The 17,539-nt window shown below is 41.1% G+C and overlaps 1 protein-coding gene across 8 annotated transcripts in view; it reads right to left on the reverse strand.

Annotated features, from left to right (window-relative positions):
* Nucleotides 1–6,858, reverse strand: part of APC (APC regulator of WNT signaling pathway) — a 144,629-nt gene extending 137,771 nt beyond the window's left edge. For 4 of the 8 annotated variants that reach the window (XM_054589969.1, XM_054589967.1, XM_054589965.1 and 1 more), the window contains exon 1: nt 6,503–6,858. In XM_054589969.1, the coding sequence (XP_054445944.1) occupies nt 6,503–6,667 (165 nt within the window). In that variant the 5' untranslated portion in view covers nt 6,668–6,858. The remainder of the gene's footprint in view (nt 1–6,502) is intronic. The other 4 variants (XM_054589968.1, XM_054589966.1, XM_054589964.1 and 1 more) reach the window with 1 other exon arrangement.
* Nucleotides 6,859–17,539: the final 10,681 nt, after the last annotated feature.

The raw sequence follows: 17,539 nt of genomic DNA on the forward strand, positions 1-17,539 counted from the left end.
CTCTCGCTTAAACTTCTAATATACATGTATGCCTATTCAATGTCTCCACTTGAATATCTGATAGGTATCTCAAACATACCCACATCCAAAATAAAACTCCTGATTTAAAGCTGCAAATCTGCTTCCCATCAACTTTCTACCCCATCCCATTGTCTATCAGTAAGATGTACCACCTTTCACTAGTTGCTCATGTCCAGAAATTTGGGGTCATCCTTTATTTCTCTTTCCCTGATATACTACATCTAAACCATCAATGAATTCTCATTACTATACTTTCTAAATATATCACAAACCTGAGCACCTCTTTGCTCCTCTACCACTACCACCTTGTCCAAGCACCTTATTTCCAAACTAGATTACTTTAAGATAGTCCTAACTGGTTTTCCTGCTTCTACTCTTGCCTCATACAATTAATTTTCTACACAGAGACAGAGTAATCCTCTCAAAAAAAAACAAACAACAAAAAACAAACAAAAAACAGTCAAATTAAACCAGGCCCAGCTAAAACCCTTCAATGGTTTCCATCTCACTCAGGATAAAATCAAATCTTTAAATGACCTTCAATGCCCTTCTTGGTCTGGCGTCAGCCTACCTGTCCTACCACCTCACCTACGACTCTCCCCTTTACTCGCTCCACCTCCGCCCTGCTGGCCGCCCTGCTGCTCTCCCAGCATGCCAAATGCACTTCCATCTTAGAAGCTGCTACACCATCCCGTTGAACATTCCCCCCCCCCCAGACAGTTGTATGACTTATTCTATCACTTCACTCAGGTCTCTCAGCTCTAAGGCCCTTCCCTCACCAACTATCTAAAGTAGCACCCCCTTATTCTCTCCTCTGGACATATTTTACCTCAAAGCTACTAATTACATGATTGTTTTGTGCGTGTGTACACACACATATAGTGTTTATTGAATGTGTCCCTCATGAACAGCTAAGCTCAGATCATAGGCTGTTTTGTTCACCATTGCTGCCACGTAATGTGCACTCAGCAAGTCCTCAAAAATATTTGTTCACTGAATGAGTAACAGTAATTACTTTTAGTTTTGTTGACAAAATGCCAAAAACATTATCAGAATTCCAGAAGGCTTTCAAATGAATCCATACTCTTAATCATAAGAGCATCACATACATGCTTTGATGGTAGATGAAGTAAAATGTACATAATTCAGGGTTCAATAACAACTACTGAAGGAATGCGCCCTGTGTTGCTTTGCCCCTTGCACATCCTTCCTTCCAGTGTCATTAATTATTTCCATGAACAGTTATTGCGTCCAACTAAGCCAGAGAGTATTCTAATCGTTTAGAATACAAAGATACTCAAGGCAAGGTAGTATGTAAGCCATATAAAAGTAATACCTACAGAGCCTGACATATAATAAAAGTTATGTAAGATTAAAAAACTGGAGACTGACAAAAGAAGTAATCAACTTTTTAGGAAAAGGTGTTTTAGGGAAGGTTTTAGCAATGATGTATTCAACAAATACTTGCAAAATCAAATACAAGACATATTCTTCATTTTATATGTGAAATGAGGGTATTAAGTCTGAAAGTGCTACAGTAATTTGCTACCATGAGATAAACTAGCCAGAGAATAAAACCAAAACAATGAGGACAGAGCAGAACAAATCACAGAAAAACTGAGCCAAGTCCTTGATGATTTATTTCATGTGAGGCCCTGGATGAAGCAAGTCTTAGTAGAAATTTAACTACAAATGAATCATTCCCTTTATTGTTTAGGAAGTTTGAAGTTGGTTTCTGTCATTTTCAATAAAAAAATACAGATGAATCTCAATGGCTTCTTTCAAAAAGCAAAACATTTGCCTATTTCAGCGTGTAGGGGGACTAACGGCATTTTTCAAGGGATGATTCTTCTTTTGTGGGCAAACATCACAAGACACTTAGTGTATCTGGCCTCTACACAATGTCAGTAGGACTTCACTGTATCACTGTACTCATATATTTCCAAATGCCTCCCACCCCGCAAGGGGAACCACAAATCTATTTCTTAATAACTATTATATGTACTCAATTTTCACAGTGGCTCTAGCAGGTATACTTGCATGTAGTTAACGGTAACCTTAAAAGAACTGGGATATGTGACTCAAGTATCTTAATTTTACATAATAATCCAATTTTAACATTTAGATGTATAGCTTATATCAACTCTTGGGGTAAGCAGTGCTTTAATTTTGCTACTACTACCTGAAAATTCTTATTTATTTAAATTTCTCTATATAGTACTATGAAGGTATGTCACTGACATTGTTGGTGACCTTCCCTTCAGCCATTTGCCTCATTTCTTCCTAGACCAAAATGCCAAATATTAGATTTTCCTGCCTCCTTGTAACTAGGGTATGGGTGTGCCAGGATGAACATGTGATACATGTCTTCTATAAAAGATTTACTTGCCTAATCAAGAGATGGGAGGGCAAACTTTCTCCTGTTTTGGGGGGCTGTGTGCGAACAGGAGCAGAAAGACTGATCTTCTACATGAGGGGCCAAACCTGAGCACAAAGGTCAGTACAGTAGGCTAAGGAGAAAGATGGAAAGGACCCGGGTCCTTGATAACATTTGTGCAGCTCAACTAATCATGGAATCCTCCAACCCGGAACTTCTTCTTACATGAGATACTGCTTAAATCTCTGTCAGCTGGGTATTAATATCCTGGGGCTGACCTAATACAAGATGCATGCAAGATCTGATAACTGATCGAATGTGGGAGAACCAAGATGACTGTAAGGTTCCAAGACTGGGCGACTGACTGAGAGAAAGGTGGTCAGAAAAGGGAAATTAGGTGAAAGAGGAATATATACATACATGCACATGTAAGCACACTAAGTGAGGGTAGGTGGATGAAGATCAAATTGATTCAGTTTGGAATGGCTTTAGCTTCCAGTAGCACATGTAGGATAAACACAGCAAGCAGTGGAAACGGGAAGTACAGTTACAGAATTGAGAATCATCTACACAAAAATGACTTATATCATTAAAAAAAGATACAATCACCAAGAGAACACAGTGAACAGCACAGAGAGACCCTTGAGGACACTAGTTATCTCCCTAAGGATCCGTTCCACGTTCCCCTCATTTTAGATGGAATTCATCCACTGGCTAGGCCAATTAGAATCATTTCCTCTCTCTCAACAAAGATATTGTGAAAGATACGGTAGCATGATCTTCTTTGTTTATTCAATCAGAATAGAGTTTAAGACTTTTGGGAAAAGTGTGGAAGAGAAGCCTTCTCTCTCTCGGAAGTAAAGAAAGAAGGCTATGATATGACCATCGCTGACAGCCATCCTTTTACTAGGAGGGAAGCCAGTCTGAGCATGAAGCCCAAACAGGTAGACAAAGGTGAGAGAAGAGCAGAAAACAGAATCTCAGCCCTGATGACATAAGACTATGAACAAACTACACTTTAAGCCAATTCTATCTATGTCTTTGTCCATTACATGCGCCAATACATTTCTTTTGTTTTTAAATTCAATTTGCATCCATAACCAATGTAGGGTAGGAACTGCTAATTTTAGGGGGAAGAACAAAGTCAAAACAGTATAGGAAATGTAAAGAAACTTTCAAAGAACTAGGAGAATTAGGAAGTACAATGTATAAGAAACAAGATCAGATCATTTTATTCCTACAGAGTATATTTCACAAATAGTCTAAGGAAACAAAGGATGACTGATTTAGATTAGATTTGGCCATTAGATTTGGTGACTTTTAAAAAGCAATTTCAGTGCTGAAATTGTAAAGAAAGTCAGGGTGAAAAGGAATGGCTAACTTACATTTATTAAAAACTCCATAATGTACCAACACTTGGATGGACATTTAACATGTGTTAAACTCCTTTAATTATAACTCTGTGAAGTAAGTATAACATTCTATTGTACTTTATAGATAAAGAATAGAGTCTGAGTAGTAACTTGCTCAGCCACATAGCCACTAAGTGGTTTTAACAGACTTCAAACCCAGATGCATCTGGCTCAAAAGTCAATGTTCTTTCTACTACATCAGGCTACGGGAATGAAAGTATGAGTCTTTAACGAATGAAAACACAGCGGCACAACAGGCTCAAGATTCAGACTAGCTTCCTTGAGTTGCACAGCACACAGCACTGCATTTGGCAGCCTGGGAAAAGATACATGTATGTATGTGGGCCAGAGAGGGAGACACTGAAGAAGTGATAATGGACAGTTCTAGAGAAAGAAAGGTGGGGAGGGGTGATCACGAACACATCTGGAGGGGGTTGCTCTTGGAAAAAAGGAAGGACATGTCTTCCTCTGAAATACGGGTAAATAAGGAAATGATACTGAGATGGAAGAAAGGGAAGTAGGAAGAGAATACCTCAGATAGTTGAGATTTCCCAGTAAAAGAAGAGATCATGTTATTTCCTATAGAAACCTTTACTTAGGAAATGAGAGGAAAAGGAACACAATCAACACTAAAGATCCAGCAGAGAGCACAGCACAAACTGGTATGAAAACTAATATCCTTACGTACCTGTCTCTTGCATTCTTCAGGATTTCTGGAGTCAAACTGACAAAGCTAGTGATGAAGCTTAGTTCAGGACTGGGGACTAGAAAGGTACATCTACAGAAAGTAAATCATCTTAGGGCACCAGTAAGAACTCTGTAAAAGGCGATAATCATGGGATCCTGGTTACATAGGGAAGCAAATGAAATCACCAATAGAATGGGTTGGAAGAGCAGAGAGACAAAGGGGTTGATAACGGCGGGGCAGGGAGAAAGAATGTGTGTGTGATAGAGAAAGAGAAGAGGTTCCATAAGAGTGGAAAAGTGAGAGATTTTAAGGTGTGTTTGTGGTTACAAAAGTCTTTTCACACAGTGCTTCAAATTATTTTGCCAGAGAGTGAGCCACTGATTGGGGCTCAGCAGTCCTGCTCTCTCTTCAGCCAAAAGTACAGAATTGGGGGACAATCAGCTCTAAAAGCAATCAGTCCCTGATTGTAGAAAAGTGAAGGCTAGCAACAAACAAATGAATGAACTAGTCTATATAATCAAACACAGAAATATCTACCCTTCTTTTAAACTGAAAAATTCTACTCTAAATTTGGGAAATTCATTAAGAGGTCATAAAGTCCACAGCAAAGGAGAAAACATACTATGTGTCATGAGGTAGAATGAAAAGTAAATAAATCTGTCATGCCAATTAAAATTCACATGTTAAAGATTTTTAGTATAGAATTCCAAAAGGGCAAGGATAGTTTGTACTTTAATAACTTGAGAGTTCTTAGCATAAACAAAATGATATTGCTCATTTTCACATTAATAAAAAGGGTCCACCCATTTACAATCTCAAATGTCTCAAAGGACAGGCTACCATTTTTACTGTAATGCCATATTTACAATTTGGGCGCTCTTGACACATTTTAACCAACTATAGGAAAAGATGGAAGAATCAGCCACGGCAACTTCCTCCTCTACTACCATTACGATCCTGCAGTTTGCACTTATAAACTCTAGCACCACACCACATTATTTAGGACAGTTTCTTACACCATTAATTCAGACTCCCCCTTACCCCAGTATAAAAAGGAGAACTGAGACTACCACAGCGTAAATTTTATAGAACGTAGCAAGTACTAAAAGGATTGTTCAGAAGCAGCCACAGTGGAGAATCCAAGAAATTTGAGAAGTTTTGAGTTTAAAAGCTTTTCTCCATTTTACTTCTTTTTAAATAAAACAAAGGGCTTGTACAATACGGGATTCTTCAGTGGGTAATTCAAGCTACCACTGGATAAAGGAATAAATCACTTATCCGTTCTTGTGCCATTCCATGTTATCTTACATTCATAAAGCTCTCTTTTTTAAAACGAACACTTCTCAATTCTCTCACTAGATCTAGAAAATGTACGCCCTGTCTCAAAAGTTCAGAAACTAAAGATTTATTACAGAGATTAATTTAGATGAACAATAATCTGCCATCATTGACACCAGTCCTCTATTTTGCAAGAGTCTGATGGGCCAAGGAGTCAATGTCCCAAATCACTCCGGTCTCCTGGGGAGTTAATTCCCTCACCAAGATGAACAAAATTCACTGGACTCTAGATAACAAGCCTTTTCTTTGCAACTCTATATGCCAGGCTATCCGGTAATCTTCCCAGAATTAAAAACTTTTAAAGGAAAAAATAGGATCGAAACGAGAAAGATGGGGGGGGAGGCGACTAAACCAGAAGGGGATACGACCCACCCACCTAACGCGAAGGAGAGACAGCTCGTAGGGGTGAGGATTCTTCAGGAGCCAAGAAAGGAGCGAAAGTCTACAGGCGTCACGACCCCCACCCCTGTATAAGAATGGAGGACCTGCAAAACCAGGGGCCAACAGGAGGCCTTGAGAGGGGGCGCGGGGCGGGGCGGAGGTGGGACGCGGAGACAAGAGAGCTGCAGAGTCGGGCCGGGCACCACTCGAGTCCCAATCAGCGGCGGGGCAAAGCGAAAAAGATTAGCAGGGGAAGGAAACGCCAATGCCTGCAGCTTTACTCACCTGCCAGACGTTCGCCCCGCGGCCAGAAGCACGGGCGCCGCCCGGGCGCTTCCTCACCTGCAGGACACAGCCTTTGCCGCCGCCGGAGCCCCAGAACCCGAGAATAGAGAGTGGTCCCGAAGCGTGCAGAGCGGCCTCCGGACCCGAGCCCAGGGAGGCGTACATAGGGGGCACCGGTGGCCCGGGAAGGCAACTCCTTGTACACCTTCCTCACCGGCATCCAACAACGCTTCCCGGGAACAGCATCGCGCCAACCTCGGCCCGCTGTTCCCGGGCCTTCGCCCGCAGCTCCCCCCAGCAGCGGCCGGGTTTCCGGCGGCAGCACTCCACCCCCTCGCTACTTGGCCTCCGCCATCTTGTTTGAGGCGGGAAGAATACAGTGCGCATGCCTGCCGGGAGATTGCCAGCGTCCCGCTGCCCCGCGAAGAGGGGACTCTATTGCGCAGCCGCATTGGCTGCCGCGCTCCCTTCCTGCGGCCCTGCCTCACCTTCCTGTTGCTTGCAGGATTGCTACTTGAGAAGCTGGACCTCGGAGTTCCCAGACCTACTCTTTCCTGAACCGTGCTGCAGCGAAGTTAATAGACCCTTCTGCATACCCCACAGTCAGCTATTCTGCAAACCTCTATGCAATGTTTATTATGTGCCAGCGTCCCTACTAGGCGCTGATGATACAAGGGTTAAGAAAAACTTGGCTCCAGCCCTGTAGGAGCTCCAAATCTAGTGGAGACAGAGGTGAACGAATAATTCCCTGAATTCCAGTTGTAGCTGCGCACCGTCCCCCTCCCACAGTTTTAATTCAAAACACACCTTTTTAGGAAGTCCTCCTTGTTGGTCTGACAACGATTGATCAGTTCTTTACCTTGCATTACCTCTCTAGCTTAATTTCACTCTACATTAATTGAACAAATAATATTATTTGAATTTTCGTTATATGTTAGATATTGCTCTCGGTTCTAGGTTTATAAGCAGTAAGAAATAAAAGCTCATTAAATCTAAATTATAGTGGGAAAGAACATACAATAAAAGACTAAAATAAATCAACACAATAATGTGATAAAGGATGGGAAGAGAGCCAACCACAGGGGCCAGGAGTCATGAGAAGATTTGGGTTAGAGCCTTCCAAACAGGCCTGGGGTGGGAAGGAGACCAGCAGTAGGAGAGGGACAGAGAGAATAGGTGACACGGGCAGTAGGAGGAGATAGGGTCAGAGGGGGGCTAAGAAGATAGGACACAGGCCATGGTAAGAACTGGATTTTATTGCAAGTGGCACCTTTAACTTGCTGACACTGCCCCAACTCCTCTTCTTCAAGCATCTCTGGCTCCTGCCTGCCTCATTGCTTTGCTCATGCTGATTCCACTGTCTCAAAGACCCTTACTCTTGTTCTTTATGTGCCTAGTTTGTCATCTTTCTGGTTTCAGTCCAAATGTCACCTCAGAGAGAACATTTTTCCTAACCTAAGTCTCCTTCCTGCTCTCCCTTTAGTCCCCATCATACATGATCATTCACTTCATGACACTCAGCATATTTTTAAATTATATATTTATTATTTCTTCACTGTCTCCCACTAAACGGTGAACTCCACGATGGATGTTTTGTTTACCAATGAATACCCCATGCTCAGCACCATGCCCTGCATGGGTGGTCACTCAATAAATGTTTGTTGAACTAACGAATGAGGGACTTTGTCAGCACCTAAGTAGTCAAGGGTATACTACTTTGTTTTTTACTTGCTGGTTTTTAAAAGTAAGTGCAAGTCATTTCCTACTAATACGTCTCCTCAACTAGATTATAAATACAACTTTGGAAAGGGGGGGGCGGGAATGAGATGGAGAAGAGTAGGTGATGGTGGGACAGTGGGCAGAGATTGTATTGCGTATGTTTGCAGGACTGGGAGAAGACAGCCTTCAATTTAATGGAGCACCTATTATATGTGCTGCGCACTATGGTAGGTACCTAATCCTCACCAGAGCCCTGCAAGGTAGTTATCCTCATTTTTATACATGGAATCATTCAGAGAGATTAAGCCACTTGCCCAAGGTCACACATCAAAAAATAGCACAGACCCTATAGCCCACGCTCTTCCCATCTAGAGAAACTAGATTTGGAGATGGGCTTATTTGGTGATTTGGCTCTATGTCATGAGTTGATTTGCAGTAGAGAATTCAGTTACTGCCATTTAAGAATCCCAACAAAAATACTAATCTTGTATAGGATCTCACCAAAGGGCTGAGACAGGATAGTAAAAAGCTAGGAAAATTCCTCAGCAAGTCGAACAAGAAAACTGAGACACATAGCTGAACACAATAGCTGAGCAATACACAGCCAGAGGCAGATGGTCACCAGGGCAGATGGCCCCAGAGTGGGTGCCTGACAAGGGGCAAAACTGGGAAAACAAAGACCTCACCCCCAGTGTAACCTTCCTCCCCTGACATTTCCTCCCTAGAGGTAACAGCTAGGCCTCAGTTTTATCTGAGCCCCACACCAAGAAAAGCAGTAAAACCAGGTGGGTGATCTCAGGACCAACTGCAATGACTGAAGACCCCCCTGCCCTGCCACTGACCAATCAGAGTAGACCATGTCCCTGAAAGTACACACACCTAGAGAACTGATGAATATTCTACTGAAAGCCACCCCTGAGCTCTCCCCTAAGATTTCTACCAGCAAGAGAGAGAGAGAGAGCAAAGCCTAAAAAGAAAGAACCCAACGCCCGCGCTCTCCCTCTGGGGAGTAACCCACAACATCCCCTTCTTCTTCCCTGACTTCTTGCTTCACAAGCACAGGTGTCTCCTCAACGCTAGGGCAATGGGCAGCTGGAAGCATGTCCCAGGCTAATCTCCCGAACCTGTCCTCAAAGGCCCCTCTTCTCTGACTTTCTGGTGAGCTGAGACAACCCAGCCTAGGCTCTCCTGTTGCTTCCTCTATGCCAAGACCTTCCTTATTTTACTGCCTCCTCCTTTAATAAATGTACCTTCATAGTCCCCTGGATTTGTATTGTGAAATCTTTCCTACCTGAAATCAAGGACCCACACACTACAGCTGGCCCTAAGCAGGCTCTCTCAGGGCCAGGCCCCTGTCCAGTAGCAGGGCCTGATTGAAAACTGCTGTCATTCTTTTCTTTTGGACTGAAGCAGAGCTTATTTCAACATTTCCTTCTCATTTTTTAAAAAGAATTGTGTTTTCTTTTCATTTATAACTTCTATATGTTTCATCAAAGGAAAAGAGATACCAGAAAAATAGATGCAAATCCTGAATACTAACTGCACCCTCTAGGTCAGGCTCGTTATTGCATTACCAGCTCTCTCATCTAGGTCCCAAGTAATACTTTGCAGATCAAAGACAGTTCTCTGGCAAAGAGTGACAGGCTCACCACAACAATCACATTCCATTTACTCATCAGAATTACACACCATCATTTCCCTTTAAATAGGATAGCTGCCTCAAGATAGCTGGGGCAAACTAGCAAGGATGGGGCTTCTATCTTATATATTGGGGGTCATTCAGTTCTTCGATGAAGGAAGTGATATACTATATAACTCATGATAACACACTTGTCAACAAGACCTGGTTACCATATGCAAACCAAGTTAGTAGGTGGGAATACATACCTGAAAATACTCCCCACTTTTTACATCACTGTAGTATAATTCTTCCTTGGAATAAATCTTGGAAACAAGGCAATTTCTTCCTTTTCTACAGTATTCTCTCCACTTATGTTTACTATCTGTTATAGGTTGAATATTTGCCACCCCCAGCCAAAAAAAAAAAAAAAGATACGTTGAGGTCCTAACCTCCCATATCAAGCAATATAAACTTATTTGGAAATAGGGTCATTGCAGATGTAAGTACAGTTGACCCTTGAACCACATAAGGGGTAGGGGCAACAGACCTCCTATGCAGTCAAAAACCTGCATAGAACTAGTGGTTAAGTTAAATGAGGTCACACTACAGTAGGGTGGACCCCTGATCCAATAACTTATAAGAAGACGGCCATTTAAAGAAAGAAGCACATAGGGAAAAAGGCACGTGATGACAAAGGCAGAGATGGAGTTACACGGCTACAAGCCAAGGAACAATAAAGATTGCCAGCAAATCTCCAGAATTTAGGAAGAGGCCAGCAAAAGATTTCCCTACAGGTTTCAGAGGAATCATGGCTCTGCCAATACCTTGATATCAGAACTTACAGACTCCTGAACTATGAGACAATACATATTCATTGTGTTAAGTCACCCAGCTTATGGCACTTTGCTACAGCAGCCATAGAAAATAATACACGATCTTATGTATATGGCAGAGCCTGGAATAGAGGAAAGAGATAGGAGTCGGCAGTGAGGAAGTCTGAGCTACTGTCCCATTTTAGCAGCAAACAAGCTGCAAGGCCTCAGACCAGTCACTCGACCCTACTGACCAAGCTCCCTCATCTGTATGAACAGGGACAATGAAAGCCGCTCTGCCTACTTCAGAGACCTGCTGTGCTAACTAACAAGTATTCCTCCAGAGATGCTGTGGCCAAGACAGCCTGACAGCTACTGAGAAATAATTCTGCCAAAGACGGGCTTCCTGCTACGGAGAATTTTACAGCCCGGCTGTGAAGAAAGGCTCTTTCCTATAATAAGATAACTAGTGCAGGCCAAGTGCCAGATGTGAGGTTTGGATTTGACTCACTACTGGTGCCCAAAGCAGGAAGGATCATTGTGGACTGGGGTGGAGACGGGAGACTTCATGAACAACCTTAGCAGAAAAGGAATCAATTAGAAGGATATTGGATACCTGCTGGACCTTTAGGACCCACACTCACCGTTATGCCCCGACCAGGTCCCAAGAAGCTACGACCACAACCACTGCTGGATACAGATACCAAAAATAGGGACCACCAATACCACTTGACCTAGCCACTGAATGATGTCTAGGTCAATGCTGCCCCTGGAAACTACATACAGTTACTGTCGCTGCCACTCTTCTCAGTTGGAAGAAGGAGTGTCACTGTGACTTCACCATATTAGCATTTGATCTCAAGCCTGGGGACAAATGACTGGCACTATCCAATCAGATGTTAATATTCTAGCTCAATGCTCTATTAAGAAAATTAAAGAAAAAAGTGAAATTAATTTTCATAATATATTTTATTTAACCAAATACACCCAAAATATTATCATTTCAACATGTGGCACTAGCTTCATTTCAAGGGCTCAATTGCTGTATGGGGCCAGAGGCTACCGTACTTGACATCACAGTTATAACTGATAGGAGGGCCGTGAAAATGTGTATACAGACTTTTGATTTCCATGGTGTGGTAGGGCTCTGCTTCATGCAGAGGGTAATTTCCCAACACAGGAAGAGGGGTCAGATGCAGTCTTGCAAATGGAAGATAAAGCTGAAGGAAAAGCAAGACTGTGTTGTTAGAGAAAGTGAAATGGTAAACTAAGGACTTGTATTACTAATTTTTTTGTGTATTGACTGTGAGCCACTGAAGGTTTCTGAACTGGGGAAGTACCACACTAGAATTGTGTTAGAAGTGCTGGATTTTAATTATGAAACTGAGATAGAGGTTCTGGATTTTGGTTATCTTTTCTATCTGTGCAGGCTTAGGCAAGCTGCCTCTCTGGATCTCTCTTCTCATCTTCACAAACAGGGATGATGATATCTATCTCTCAGGCTTGTTGTGAGGTTTGAAAGAAATAGTGTATGTGAAAATGAGTACCACCTAGCAAGCACTCAATAAATGTTAATTAAATCTAAATAAATCTGAATATCTAGTTAGAGAGGTAGATAAACAGCTAGGAGGCTGAACTATTTTCCAAAAGCCAAGAGGAACATTCTAAAGTGAAAAAAAAAAAGAAAAAGAAAAACCAGAAATATATATTTCATAAATTTCAATTCTGCCTCAGCTTAGACAAGTTAAAACAGGTACTCGTTTTCTAAGTAATCAATTTCTTTCTTGAAGCTTTTAGTGGCCATTCCTAGCTAGAGGTGATCGTTCAGGTCCAGAGCTCTCCCTTGGGTAGTATGACGGGGTTTGCTAGGCTCATGAGCTATCTTCTCCATTAGGTACAGACATGAAGGCAGAGCCTGTCACGGGGGTGATGCGTTGCAGGGAGCGCAGGGCACGGGCGCTCCTGGATCTGAGGGTTACTGTCCCGAGCCAGCTGTGGAGGGAGTGGGGCTCTGAATCCTCAGAGCCCGTTCCAGGGTTGTCACAGACGGGGGAATAAACACGAGTCATTGCAAACACGTCTCTGTTTGCTGGGAGAGGGGACATGGTTCTTCCCTCTGGTGGAGAAGGCCCTGAGCCCCCAGTGCCCAAAGGCTGTCATTGAGAACCATACACACAGGGGTATACGGCAAAGCTCATCAATCAATGTCAAAAGGCTGTATTTACAGAAAACAGAGATCATGGGTAACATTTGGAGGAACACAAAAGATCTGCCTCATGTCAGGGTCTATGAATAATGTAAATCTCCTTCCAAGTATGAGCCGCTTATCATTTTGAGGGAAGGACAAAGGGTGCTTAGAGGAACTTAACTTCTAGGCCTGATTGTCCCTGGGAAACGCCTGATCCAGTTTAGGGCTGTACCTTCCTTTAGTATTGTTTCAAGCCTGAACCAAGCAGGCCGGGCAGAGCCACCAAGAGATGAGGAGACTTCTTTCAGATAGAATGAGGAATCCGGCTGTGTCCAAGCTGAGCTGAGGAGTGCAGGCCTTTTTGCCCTTTGTCTGTGTCCCCCAAGTCCTTGTCCCACTGCCCATACCGGCCAATGTCTGTCTTAGGTCATCTCTCCTTGCAAGAGAACTTGCCTGTCATCAACAACCGACCATCACAGGGCCAAGCAGGGGCATGTGAGGGGGACAGGGACTGCACCCCTGGCGGGGGGACAGGTTTTGTCTCCTCAGTGACCTGTTTTCCCAAGGCCTCCTTGATTATTTCCAGCTTTGGAGCCCTTTTGCCTGTTGGTGGGGTTATAGTCCCTGAAACCAGACAGGGTCTTTCCCAACAAGAGATCATGTCTCATTGATCTTTTGCACCCATCCTTTACAATGTCTTGAACTGGAGGCAATCAAACAATCAAGATCAGCAAAGTTTGAAATTTTCAGAAGCTGGGTGATGAATACCATCAATATTCATTATTTTTGTTTAGATTTGGAAATTTTCATAATAGAAAGATTTTTTTTAAAGACATGTAAGAAACTTCTGCTTCAAGATGGTAAATTAGGTACAAGTATTTACCTCCCTTCTCTTTGTTGCCCTCTAAACGTCAGCAGAAGGGCTTGATTTTCAATGAAACTAATGAAGGTTAAGCTTCAAGGGCCCTCACTTGCATGAACCCCTTCCAAGATCCTGGAAGATACCTTAGCAATGTGTTCACATGTTTGTAAGTTCTTGTAAAAACTGCAAATGTAATCTATTTCAACGACAACTGGTTACGGGCATTATCTCTTTCTACTCTAGCTTCCACTCTGTCACTGTCCCCGTTCTCCTTGTGTCAGGTAGCACTGCAGTGACTGTGATCGTTTTGGGGATCCAGATAAAGGGAAATTGAGTTTTGGGTACACTTAGTTTGAGTTTGGTGGGAGGATATTTATGTCATTCACAGTCACTTGTGTGTGCAGTATCCGTTGCTAACCCGGAATCGTTTCCAGGAATATTCCTACGGCATAGCGTGTAACACAAAGGAGCAGGGCCAGAGAGTGTATTGCAATGTGCACGTGTTCTGTGCTACTTGTATCAGAAATATGGACAGAGTTGGAAACGAATCTGTAGGAAATTCTTCCAAATTTTATAGCTCATAAATAAATTAAACCTAATAGAAGGTTCCCCAAATATTACCACAATCTTTAAAAATTACAAATTATTAATAACAAGTTGTCAAGGTAAAAAAAAACCCCAAAAAACTATTAGTAATAAAAAATTTTAGTCAGCCATGCTTCAAATAACACTAAATTATCTTTCTATTCAGTCCATACAAATATGATAAAATTATTGTCATGTGAAGAGATAATTCAAGAGCATCTGGACAAAAGAACATAGGGAAAAAGTATTAGAGAATTGTGTCAGACAGTGAAATAATAAATGCATTATATTGTTTTTTGGATGTTGGGATGTTTGTGAATTTTTCTGCCAGCATTTTAAAATGTGTAATTTGTTGTGATTTTTCTCATTCAAAGTAAATACTCACTTTTTACTTTTACCCAAATTTGTATTCAAATTTTATATTTTTCTTTTAAACAAGGACTCCAGAATTGATCTTTCATAAAACATGGATCTCTGAAATTATAATTGAGAACTTCAACATCTCCTTCTCAGCCATTGAAAGAACTAATAGTCAGAAAATGAGCAAAGATGAAGAAGACCTGAGTAACACAGTCGACCAGCAGAATCTAAGTGACATTTATAGAATGCTACACTCACAACAGCAGAATGTATATATTTTTTTCAAGCACCCATAACAAACCACATGCTAGACTGGAAAACAAGTGCTAATAAATTTAAAATAATTGAAATCATGCAGAGTATGTTTTCTGATCATTATGGAATTAAATTAGAAATCAATGAGTGAAAGGCAACAGGAAAACTCTAAATACTTGGCAATTAATACTTTTAAATAATACCTGGTCAATAGGAAGTTTTGAAGAAAAATTTAAAAGACCATGCAGAAGTGAGTGAAAATGCAAATACAACCTATCAAAATGTCTGGGTTGCAGCTAAAGTAGTGCTGAGAGGGAAATTTACTCATTAACTGATTACTTCAGAGAAGGAAAGATTGCATTATAAAAGTTCCCAAATCAATACTCTAAGTTTTTCAAGACACTAGAAAAAAGAAGAGCAAAATAAACCCAAGACAAGCAGAAGGAAGTAACTAATAAAGATAAAAGCAGAAATCCATGAAATGGGAAGAGAAAACAACTTTTAAAAATACCAATGAAAGAAAAGCTGTTTGATAGACTTGTAGCAAGACTGGCAAAATAAAAACAGAGAAGACACAAATCACCAATGTCAATAATGAAACAGTATAGCATTACAGTTCCTGCAGCCTTTAAAAGAATTATAAGGGAAAACCAGAGGTACCTTTATACTTATAAATTCAACAATTTAGAAGAAATGAACCAATTACTACTGTAGCTCAAACAAGATGAAACAGAGTAGTCCTAGGACCATTAGAAAAATTGAACTCATCCTTAAAATTCTCTGGAAAAAGAAATCTTCCAAGGTTTCACTGGAGAATTCTAAGAAATATTTTGAGAAGAATTAGCACTAATTTTCTATAATCCCTTCCAGAGAATGGTGGAGGAGGGAGTACTTCTCTACTTTGTAAGGGCAGTATTACTCTGATGGCCAAACTAGGCAGATATCATACAGTAAAAAAACCCTGAAGATCAATATCTCTCATAAACTTAGAAACAGATATTATTAACAAAATTTTAGTAAATCAAGCCCAATGATGTATTTAAAAATATACACAAACAAGTAGGATTTATTGCTGGTACGCATGGCTGGTTCAACATTTGTGGGAGACCTTGAGCCAGGCAGCCAGCTAAACCACACTCACCAATTTGATGTATAGAAGCTGTGAAATAATTGCTATTTCTTGATTTGAGCTGCTAAATCTTAGAGTAATTTATTCTACATCAATAAACAAAGGAAAGCAGACACAAGAAAGTATGAATTCCATTTCTAATTCTGCTGGAATTGGTCAAAGAGTAAGCTTGAAAATCTTTCATCATCTAACCAATCATACCTCTTAATTCTTTTTCTTCTATCTCTTGCACCTGGTCCAACTTTTCATTCATGATGGAATAAACTGCTTTTCTTCTAAGCTCCACCTATGCCTTAAAAAGCTTTCCAACCAAAGTGACTGAATGTAATAAAGCAAGCAGCCAGAGATGCTGTGTTTTTCCATCTAATGACAGAAAAAAAGAAAACACTCCATCTGGGGAGAAATTGATAATTGGCCATATCCAATTCCTGGACATCTGGCTTTTAAATGAAACTGAACACAGGAATTGATGTCTGTTTCCTTGGGCAGTCTTTTACCGAAATGCTATTTATTCTTCTAGTTTTTAAAGGACAGCGCCAGTGTAATTTTAAATATCAAGTAACTGAAGATTTGCCTCAATTTTTTCCTATTACCAAAGATATATTTATTGTAGAATTTGGAAGCTACAGAAAATCATGAGAAGAAGGGTGGGGGGGATCTCACCACCCAAGATAATTATTAACATTTTGATGAATATCTTTCCAGATTGGGTTTTATTTAAAAAAAAAAAAAGGAGTTTCAGAGTAACAATGTTTTTTTCTCCATCAACAATAATCCTCATTTAAAAAACCCAACAGAATATTTTAATGAATGAAATTTAGTGAAGAAAACCAGACCGTTGATTCCACTGAAAGTCCACATCCATGTCCTAATATAGTTTAGAGTGTGCCTGATGACACCGATAATTCAGCCCTAATCAGCAGGCTGAGTGGTTCAGGGAATGTCCCATAATGCTAAAGCAGCCCTGGCAACATGTCAAGAGTAATGGGGTTCAGGCAAACAACATATGTTTGCACCCACTGTTCCTTCGTGCTGCCATTGCTGCCACAGAATTTGAGGTGGGGGAGGGGTTCATGGATTTGATCTGGGATCCTCACTGGGCTACAAGCCAGCTCAAAGAAGCGCTAGGGAGCAGACTGTTAAATCTCAGGGATTTTGTGAGCTGGTTATTAAACAGTCATTATTAAAAATTAAGTGATATAAACTTATAATAAACTATATTCAAAATAAAGGCAATACTCAAAACTTATCAGTTTCTAGTCATTTTGCAACAGTTTGCTATTACTTTTGTTCCTGATGTTGTTTCTATCTATTGTGTCTGCATGGTGGATACACTGTATAATGAATGAATGGTGTGCTGGGCACATCCCTTCCTTCCTACCTCTGTTCAGTGATTTCACTTTGGCAGTTTGAAATTGGACAGGGTGAGTATTTACAATACATAAATTAACAAATGCTCCAAACCTGGGCTTCATTTATTGTTTTGTTTATTGTCCAGTGATGGAG

This window comes from Pteronotus mesoamericanus, unplaced genomic scaffold (genome assembly GCF_021234165.1).
Source record: "Pteronotus mesoamericanus isolate MK-2021 breed Mesoamerican mustached bat unplaced genomic scaffold, CSHL_Meso_final scaffold_167, whole genome shotgun sequence".
Classification (NCBI taxonomy): Eukaryota; Metazoa; Chordata; class Mammalia; order Chiroptera; family Mormoopidae; genus Pteronotus; species Pteronotus mesoamericanus.